The 10,137-nt window shown below is 40.0% G+C and overlaps 1 protein-coding gene across 1 annotated transcript; it reads right to left on the bottom strand.

Annotated features, from left to right (window-relative positions):
• On the bottom strand, positions 1-10,137 carry LOC122669714 (glycosyltransferase BC10-like). Its single transcript, XM_043866552.1, has 2 exons — positions 9,480-10,137; positions 1-1,173 (listed from the first exon to the last, which is right to left on the bottom strand). The coding sequence occupies exons 1-2, from the start codon at positions 10,002-10,004 to the stop codon at positions 535-537; spliced, it is 1,164 nt and encodes a 387-aa protein (XP_043722487.1). The 5' UTR covers positions 10,005-10,137; the 3' UTR covers positions 1-534.

Here is a 10,137-nt window from a genome sequence, read left to right as displayed (position 1 = left end):
TTGAATAAACCTGAAAAAAAAGCTTGATTGATGAAGAACAGGATACAAGAACACAATTGCAACATTGCAAATACTCCAAATGTTCAGTCAACTAAAAATTACCCATTATACCATTGCAAAAACGGGACGAAAATGTAACAATATTACATTACAAGTAGAAATTGAAAAAGAGAACAAAAATGAATACTATAAATTATGATACAAGAATGGATGTTGAATACTAATACCCGAAAGCTAGAAGTCTGTACATCAGAAAATTGCTTATACAGCGGTTACTTGTATCTTTCTGAAACGAAGTTAAAGGAGAGCAATTTGTCACGCGGCCTTAGTCTACTAGCCGTTCGTGACAAAAAGTATCATACATTAAAGCATGTGATAACTAGTCTCTTCTTCAATATCATGGTAATACACCATAAAGCATTTTGGAGAAGACCTCCAACATGCAAGGCATAAGAATCATTTGCTCTACCAGATCCCATTTTTTACAACCAGAACCTCTTTTCCCATTGAGAAATAAAGCTCAATGATCAAACGTCAATACCCAAAAAACTTTGGTGCCTGCTGTAACAAAGGCTCCAAAGCACTTGGAGCAAACTTCCTGGCAAAAAGGAAACAGACAGAAGAGGGCTGGTCATTATAAAGACAGTTCTGTCCTTCAAGAATTCTCTTCAGGAAATCCTCTGTGATATCAGCTTTCCCAAAAGTAGCAGGATGAGCACCACCCCTTGACCAGTCCACCCAAGTGAGGCTCCTGTTTGCTAAGTGATGTGGTGCCTGAATGGTCAGCATCGTAGGAAAATAGTGCTCATCTACATAACATGCTGGTTTACAGAACTCCTCAAACTTTGGGTAAAATATGGTATCTCCCACTACATGAATTGCAAGCTTACGGTTAATCTCAAACCACTGGGACCCTTTGCGCCACTGTGTGATAATAACCTCAGGTGCCATGTTCTCATTGTAGCGTCCTCTACCATAGGGCCCAGGATCATCAAATGCACCAACAAAACTATACTTGGATCTCAATAGTTGGTGGTAGACAATGCTGAAGTTGAAGAGAGGAATGCAAGACTCTGACACAAGTACGAACCTTTCATTGGAGATGTCAAGCAATGCATTTGCTAGAAGTCTTCTCTCAGCATCACACATACTCATCTTGCCCCACTCAGACACCTGCAAAGAAAGAAACCATTACATTTTGAAAACAGAAAGGAAGTTACCCAAAAAGCATGAACATGCAGAACTAAAATCAATCTCAAGGAAGATACTAGTCAGTGACACTTAAATAAACAACATAACAATCATGGAATCTGATACCACAGTAATGACAACTTGGTTGATGCTCACCTTGTTTCCAACAACACTAAAGCCTATTTCAACAGGCTGGCTCCATAAAGAGATTTTTGGGAGTTCATAATGATAAATATCAGTCCTACATTTAATTTTTACTGATTTATATTTTGAAAGGGTATTTTTGGGGGGGGGGGGGGGGGGGAGGGGAGTAAGCAAAATCCATCAAGGGAAAGGGCAAAAATTTTGGCAAATCAGAAGAATTTATAACCAATGATTGGAGATATTGACTCCCAAAATAGACTTTCACCAATGGGAAGATGAAATTTCCATTCTCCCACATGAAATGATGAAAAGGTATTTTTGGAAGCTAGGGTTAGACAGAAAGTTGAAAAAGCTGCAACGTTGTCGGTTTCTCATATGTTATCATGGCCAGACACAAGAAGGTCAACCATTTCATTCTTCCAGTGATTATGATAGCACAATTCAATTAACTTTGAACAATAGACCTGAACAGATGTCAATAGAAAAGCAAAAGGAAACTGTCCTCAATGGTATGAGAACTAAATTTGAATAACTATGACCATGTAGAACTGCATTGTGCCCATGAGCAGACGGACAGACGAATGCATTCACTAACACACGCACATCTAAGCACCATCCATGTCCAAGTTCCATCATAACACACCGCTGCTCTAACAAAGATCCTGACACCTGATTAGTAATTGAATATATTCAACTCCTTGTTATTGGTGAAGCCTGATCTCAGTTCTAATCCAGAAAGTGCTGTGGTGATTCTTTGGCAGGCCGTGCCAGAATGGCCAAAAAGTGCATACATCAGCACCGCATGTGCTGGCACCTGAAGAGCTCGTCAAGAGCTTCGATTTGATATGTATTTCGCCTTATGTTGGTTCAGGATAGAACCGGGTGGGTTTCTGGGGGCAGTTTTGTACTTTCTGGGGTTAAGGTTTTCTTATATATTGTTGTTATCTCTCTAAGAGATGTCAGAGAGGGTTTGTATTTGCTTCACAGAAATAATGGATTCGTACTATCGCTCGGCCATGGATGTAGCTTTCCTTCTTGGGGGTGAACCACATAAAAACTTGTCTCGTGTGTCTGTGATTTCTCTTTCCTCTGCATTTCTTCTGCAAAATCGCCATTCTGCTGCATTGTTTTTCTAACACTCCTACCTATATTGGAGTAACCTAACACATTCTCGACTTCCAAGATTGCAGAGAAGCAAATAACTCTCTAGGACGGGTTCCATAATAATAATTGATCCATTAATGCCATACAAAAAAGCACATGGCAAAGGATCTCTAAATGTCAACAAGAGGCAGAACTACCCCTGCAAGAAAGAAAAAGATAAGGGGGAAAGCAATGAAAGAAAAGGCCAATAAATCATCTCTAATTCTCCTCATGCATTAGTAGTTCCACACAGGGGCGGAGCCAAGGTTTTCCTTGGGTGAGGGGATGGTAAAACATTTGGATTTTTCTAATAACAAATGCAACCATATTAGGCTGTTATTAATCCTAACCTTCCTCCTTTCCAAACACAACCATATTGGTGTCTTACAAAACCTGGTTCTAGTTCTAGTGTTCAAGTTTCTCACTGAATTTACAAAGTCACTGATGCAGGAACAAGGAGAAGAACAAATCCCAGCTCAATGGTGGCTAAGTCGGTCCTATTCGTGGACTTAGTCCAAGCCCAATCATGGACTTAGTTACTGGCTTAGTTAGTTAGTAGTCTTCTATCTAATTCAAGTAATTTTTTTAAGCTGAACTCTCACCTGCGTATGGGTATATTTTCCTTTTAGGATTAGGATTTCTATATAATTTATGTTGCTAGTAGTAATAGGCTTTTACTTTCCAATTCAGATTAGGATTCTGTTTCTAGTTCTTATATGGGAAAAGAAACACTACCTGGTCGTGTGACTCCTTCGCCCAGACACAGGAGCACGCAAAAGTGCCACCTACCTCCCATGTAATAAAAAATCACATCTATGTTGATGCCCCGGAGTGCGCTATCATTGGCCATCATGCTGGTGCAAGCACTACACGACCAGACAGCAATCTCTTACCCTTTTTTATATAAAGCTTCTTATGAGCCAAGGGCAGAGAACGATTGAAGATTAATAAAAGTTTCTAGTTATTCAATGGAACTGAGCGATTCAGTCTTGGGTGAGAAGCTGATCATGTTAGTGTAAGCCCTTATCTATCTATTATCTATCATTCTTCCTTTATTCTGTTTAAGCAATCAAGGTACTGTTTTAATAACCCCATCGATTAGTATTTTTGTCCTTCGGTTTTAATCATTGGTTGCTTAAAATTTCATCATTAGTTCTGGTTAATCATATTGGTGATCACTCATTCACTCCCTGATATCACAAACCTCATTAATCACTGATTTGAATTCCTGCGGTACCCCTGTTTTCCTTCTATTTTCAGTCTAATTTGTGTGTGCACATGAGACTAATCGGTTAATCAGATCTAAGCCATCTTTTGGGGATTGAAAGCCCCTCTTAAGAGAAGCACATGACCAGAGATTGGGTCTGATCTGGCTTCCAGATCTGCTGCTATCTGAAATCTCCTAAATTCTGTCTATTTCTGGAACCAGGTCTGAGATCTTCTAATTACTTTAAAAATGGCCATTCAAATTGTTCCAGATTTTGGGATTTGGTTGCATCTACGAAGGGTAAAACTCGATTTCAGTTTGAAACTAATCTGATCTCCTGATTTGATTTAATCTAAGAATCTCTATCTGGTTGCGGGTTCAAAACCTGGAAACAGCCTCTCCGCGAAGCGGGGATTAAAGCTCCTTACATTTGCCCCTCCCAGACCCTGCAGTAGCTGGAACCTCGTGCACTGGGATGCTCTTTTTTAATCTCTATCTGCTGAAATTCCTTCTTAGATTTTATAATTCGCAAGTTACTTTTAATCTGACCATTGGATCATTCTGATTTTGAAGGACCTTCCAGTTACTTGTTTGTGAATGAATCCTAAAGTTTGACCTTCATCTGAGAAGGTTGAGTTTTCAGTTGACTTTCGGGCTTGGGTGTTTTGGGGATCCTGTCTGGGAGGGTTTTAGGATTCATTCTACCTACCCTTCCCCCCCCCCCCCCAACCAATTCGGTATCAGAGCTATGGCCAGTTCAATTATTACCCCTACGGGAGAGCAACTGCCAATACAACAATTGTTTGATATGATCAAAAAAAAAATTGGATACAGTGAATTCTATGGGGCAACAGTTGAATGCATGGCTGGATGTTGTGTCACAAGATGTCAATGCGTAACACATCGTGGTAACATCTCGTCACAACATGTCACAAGATGTCAATGCGTAACACATCGTGGTAACATCTCGTCACAACAATAACCCAACCCAAAGGATCACAGGGGTGAACATCATCCTGCACCAGTTACTTCCCAGACCATCAATCCGTACCAAAGAAGGCTGCCACAGAGAAACCTTACACCACCAGCACAAAGGACCATCAATAATCCAACCTACTAGGAGGACTACAATATAGTACCATATGATTGCAACATGAACCAAAAGCGACCTGATGATAGGCACAAGGTGAAGCTGGAGTTAAAGGAGTACAACGGGAAACACGACCCACAGCTATTGATTGGTTGTGTGCCCTCGATGATTATTTTGATTGGTTCAACCTGATAGAAGAGCGGAAGATGAAGCTGACCCGTACCAAACAAGTGGGGACAACAAGGGAGTGGTGGCACACTCATGAAGATAAGTTATATCGTTGTCGACAAGAACCAACTACCTGGAAGGAGATCAAGGATGTGTTAAAGGAGTACTTGCCCTCAACCTTTCTGTTTTCCTATTCCCTCCCTTCCCTCCATTATAGCTACTGTTTAGACCTGTCTACCTGAATCGATTCTGATGCTTAAGCTATTGTTTATGTCTAACATTATTGGATCAATTGCCCATTACAAACCCTGGTACTCGAATTCTGTTTCCATTGTTAAATTACTGTTTTACCCCTACTCCTACTAGTACTAGGATTACTTTATTAGTTGCTGATTTAACCACCCGATTGAGTTCAAATTTTCAGCAACTATTCCTCTAAACTTATACTGAACTCGATTGGAGTTATAGGACCATTCAACTATCTGATTTTATGTTATTGATAATCTCCCCAAATATGGAATTATTTCTGTGAAAAGATCTTGTTTGGCTACTGTTTTGATCATTCAAATTAAGTACTACATTACTGAGTCTCCACAATGGCTGGATCCACACATAGGACATGTTATAAGATACCAGCCCCCCCCCCCCCCCCCCAATAGCTCATTGAAACCTTAACCTAGAGGAACTTAATATTTTGGGGCACAACATCATTTGTTTATGGCAAATTTAGCTGAAAATGCTACAGCAAATAGCACCAGATCTTTTATTTAAATCTATCTGTGGAACTGAAACTTCTAAAGATGGAATTATAATAGAAAAGCTTCCTAAATAGTAAATGGGGACCACAATTCAAGTGAATTAAGAAATCAGAATGCAACCAACACAAAATGTATCCTATCTGATGGGGTGCTTGAACAGAAAATATCATCCCTATGCCCTCTAGAAAGGCCAATAAAAAATATAATTTTCCACGAAACACAAGATCAAATACTCAGAATGCATCAAATAAATATGCATATATAGTTCTGGTGGATTTTTGTTTTTTAAGAATAAAAGAAATTGAGATGGGATTGTGTTTTTTTCCCTTCTTCGATCCACTGTAAATAAAATACTATAGGCACAAAACCAAAAACATAAAATTGAAGAGGTGCAAATCCCCCCCCCCCCCCAACTAGATCCATCTGTGGCAGGAAACATAGGCACCTAATCCATATTGTTGACACTTCCAATGATTGTTGAACCCACAGAGGCAAAGAACCTGTCAGCATCTTCAAATGATCATTGCACCAAACTAGAGTAGCCTTGGGGATTTTTCCTGCATCCATGTCCATGGAAAATTGGCACGACACCTATCTAGAGTCATGTTATATTTGTGAGAAACAAGAATCAGTCATAATATTCTGACAGTGAAGCAAATAATTTGAGACCACCTTTGCCAAGTTTTCTTAATTATAAGTTATACCTAGTACCTAGCTAACCACTCTGACTTCAGATATACCAATGATATATACTGCCAGTGAGAAGCAAAAGCATGCTTCTATCTGATACATCCCCATCAAGCAGGTCAATCCAAACCAGTAAAACTCTATGATCAGCGATTCAAGTAACTGAAGTTAGTTTGCTATAAGTATCATGTCAAAGGGATCCAAAAACAAGTCTGCGCTAGAGGTATCCCCATGAAAGAGCAATTTTTATTTTGTTTAGCAACCTTGAGTGCACTTAAACAGTTGCTTCTGAGCATAGTTGTCACGGCGTCACGGCGATCCAAGTCGGTGGAGGGGTGTCACGTCGATATATCGACATGTCGCCCGCCATGGCGTTGCCATGGCGAGCATGTCGACCATGTTTTATTTTTTATTTTCTCTATTTTTAATGTGTTAATAGATGTATACTCAAGCCATGTTTTATTTTTTCTCTATTGTTTCTCAAGTTTTAAGAAGAAAATTCAGAAATCGAAGAGGGAAAGAAGAAATCGAAAGAAATCGAAGAGGGAAAGAAGACAGGAAGAAGAAATCGAAGAGGGAAAGAAGACAGGAAGAAGAAATCGAAGAAGAAATCGAAAGAAATTGAAGAGGGAAAGAAGAAATCGAAGAGGGAAGAAGAAATCGAAGACAGGAAGAAGAAATCGAAGAGGGAAAGAGAGTCAGGAAGAAGAAATCAAAGAGGGTCGCCATGGCGTAGGTCGCCATGCAGCCCTCTCCAGCGCCAGGACGCCATGACAACTATGCTTCTGAGGGGCAGGTAGTTATTCACCACTGCTTCCTACATGTGCTTAAGAAAAGAAGAAATTGTTAATCACCACCTCATCCACTGCCCTTTCACCTCAAAGGTTTGGTTTACCATCCTTTGAAAGCTGGCACAAGAAATGGTAGATTGAGTTCTGAATCTTCGGAAAATTATCACCTCCAGTTTGCTGACCGGCCCAGTTCCCCAGTTCCTCTAATAGGGGGATGGTGGACCCCACCCGGGTAGGGTGTTTGGGCATGGGTAGAGAGGTCATTTCAGCCCCCCTTTGTTAGAGGAACTGGGGAACTGGGCCGGTCAGCAAACTGGAGGTGATAAAGATCCCTGAATCTTCTAGCACGGAATGTTTGGTTCCAAACTGCAGCGGCTCTCTATCGATCCTTCAGCATGAGAGGAGCAAGGGATTTTAGGGCCATCTAGAGCCAGCATACACAGTCATGAAGGGAGCTAAAGATATGGTTCTCTTTAGGGAGTTCAGTCTGTAGGAGGTTTCAAGACTTTTTGGCTGCAGAAATTAGATCAAGCTAGAAGCCCATTATTAAGGAATATGCCCTTCCTTTTCTATAGCCTGTAATCATAAGCCATGAAAAATAAATTGGGGCTCTTTGTTCCTTATAATTTCATCACTTGTCCCCAAAAAAAGTCCCAGGTCTCGGAAAAAAAACAAGAAAATATGAGAAGACTACTAGAAAATAAAAATATTCAACTGTTTGGTCTCAGAAAAAAAAATATATATATATAACAAAAATATGGAAAAATAATAATTTTCAATTGTTATAGTCACAACCCTTACCTCCCCTTTTTTTTATTCCATTTCTGCAACTGCTTCCTCACTTGGAAACAATTCCTACTTATTCATTATCCAGTTCCAGCAAAATATGTGCTTTAGAGCAATCAAAAAGGACTAAAGGTCTAGATAACTTGTATTTCTAAGGGTTGCTGGAAAAAATTGCCAATCACAAGTGAGGTTCCCCAAGAAATGGGCTCCAAAATACTTCATGACTCAAAAAAATGAGCCCAGGCATTTTGAAACCCCTCCCCCTGGAGCCTAAGCATTACCCAAATGTCAGGCACTTCATTGGCAGCTCTATGAAAAGGAAAAGAAAAAATCAGATCAAGTAATATATGCTATAGACAAGTACCCTGATTTGGCAAGGATACGACTCAGGTATGTCAATTTGTATTCTGAAGTCTGTAGGTAACATAGTTTAGAAACATAATTATTTTCCAGCTTTCCACACAACCACATAGTGTAGAACATATTTGTGCAAAATTAAACCCCAAATGCAGTGCACAGTTTATTGCACCAATTGTTTTCTCAGAAACAGCGGTTGCCATATCTCCTACGCCTAGGGGCCCTGTTAGTTACGCTATTATTTGAATTGGCATGCCTAGGCAAGTGACTGCATACCTTAAGGCTTTAGCAGAAAAAGTGTTCAAAATCTAGTTCACTAAATTCAAATCTCCTCTAATGACCTTTTTATAAGAATCCACAGCCACAAGAAGTTGATCCCCATAGAAGGGATTCTTTGATTTGGAGATGATCTTATATGTGCACTAGTAATGGAAGTCCACTACCATTGATAGAGAGGGAAATAGGTAAATGCCATGATAATTGTCGCTTCAATCCTTACAAATAGTGATCAATAACATGAAAATCATGATGAGTTTCTGTGAAGTTCTATACTTAACTTTACAGGTAGAGTGAACACTTATCATTCCATGTTTGATAGAACCATGGAGTAATTCTTTATTTAGAGGGGTTAGCCCAAGTTGTAACCAATGCACTGGTCCCAACCTTTTCACCATTGAAAAGGTTATTATGTGGATGACCTTAACCTAGGTTTTCATGTTTTCAAACCTATGGTCTGCTGATTAGCTGCATGAAAATAAATGCTTACAGAGAAGCTGTCATCAAAGAGGGAGAAATGGAAGTACTACAAGTATGTATCACATCAGAGATATCTTATCTTAAGATTGGCTTCGAAATCCTATGCCATAGAAAGAACTAGAAGTATTAATCAACAACAGGGGCAGGTTCCATGTGACCATGTGAGAATCTAGACGTTCAAGTAAAGGAAACTGCTATCTCCAAAGTTTAATTCAGCATGTAAAGCACAATAATTGAGCAGAGACTAGAAAGGGGTTCGAGATCTATAGATCCCTTGTCCAAAAAACAAGCATAATAACTAATGCCACCATTGGTAGATAAACTTCATAAAGGCCTGCATTCTCACTACTAAAACACATATTTAACTGCTAAAATGGACAGAGAAAACATGGAAGTGATACCTGGCTAGGAATCTGTCTCCGATAGAAAATGGAGGTGGACGGGAACTTGGCCTCGTAAGATGGCAGAGAATGAACATAGATTGAATAGAACCCTTCGTGACCCTCGAGGAACCTCTCCCAAAGAGGTGAAAGCGGCAAGGGCCCCCTCGTCAGGAACATGAAAGCAATCTTAGGAACTCTCGTAAATGGATACTCGTTTATTTGAGGAACGAGTGACGCTCGCCAGAACAGTTCCTTATCAGTCATAGTGTGCATCAGATTAGATTGAGGCCTGATCCAACGCACTAAACTACCAGGCTCTTCCAAGCAGGGTTGGAACTCAGACCTTGCTGTGCTAACAACGTTCTGAACTCCCCAGTAACGGATCATAAACATACTAATGATAGAAAATCCAAGACCCAGAATGAGAAACAACCCAAAGAACTGCAAGATCCTTACTGGAAAAACCCTCGATTGGATTGTCTTGGGTAAGGCAGAAGGTTCCTTGCCGTCCTCTATTGTTAAAGCCCTTGATTGCATCGCCATGGTTTAGGATTGATATTCTGTGAAACTTCTCACTTTCTGAGTATTTTCTCTTCTGGGTTTAACGAACGCAACAAATTCAACAATCACACACCTCGCAGAAGCTCGCTGGGCTCTGCCGTTATCCATCCAACTA

This window comes from Telopea speciosissima, chromosome 7 (assembly GCF_018873765.1).
Source record: "Telopea speciosissima isolate NSW1024214 ecotype Mountain lineage chromosome 7, Tspe_v1, whole genome shotgun sequence".
NCBI classification, from domain to species: domain Eukaryota; kingdom Viridiplantae; phylum Streptophyta; class Magnoliopsida; order Proteales; family Proteaceae; genus Telopea; species Telopea speciosissima.
Note: the sequence above shows the minus strand (reverse complement) of the source record. Positions and strands in the feature narration are given on the sequence as shown.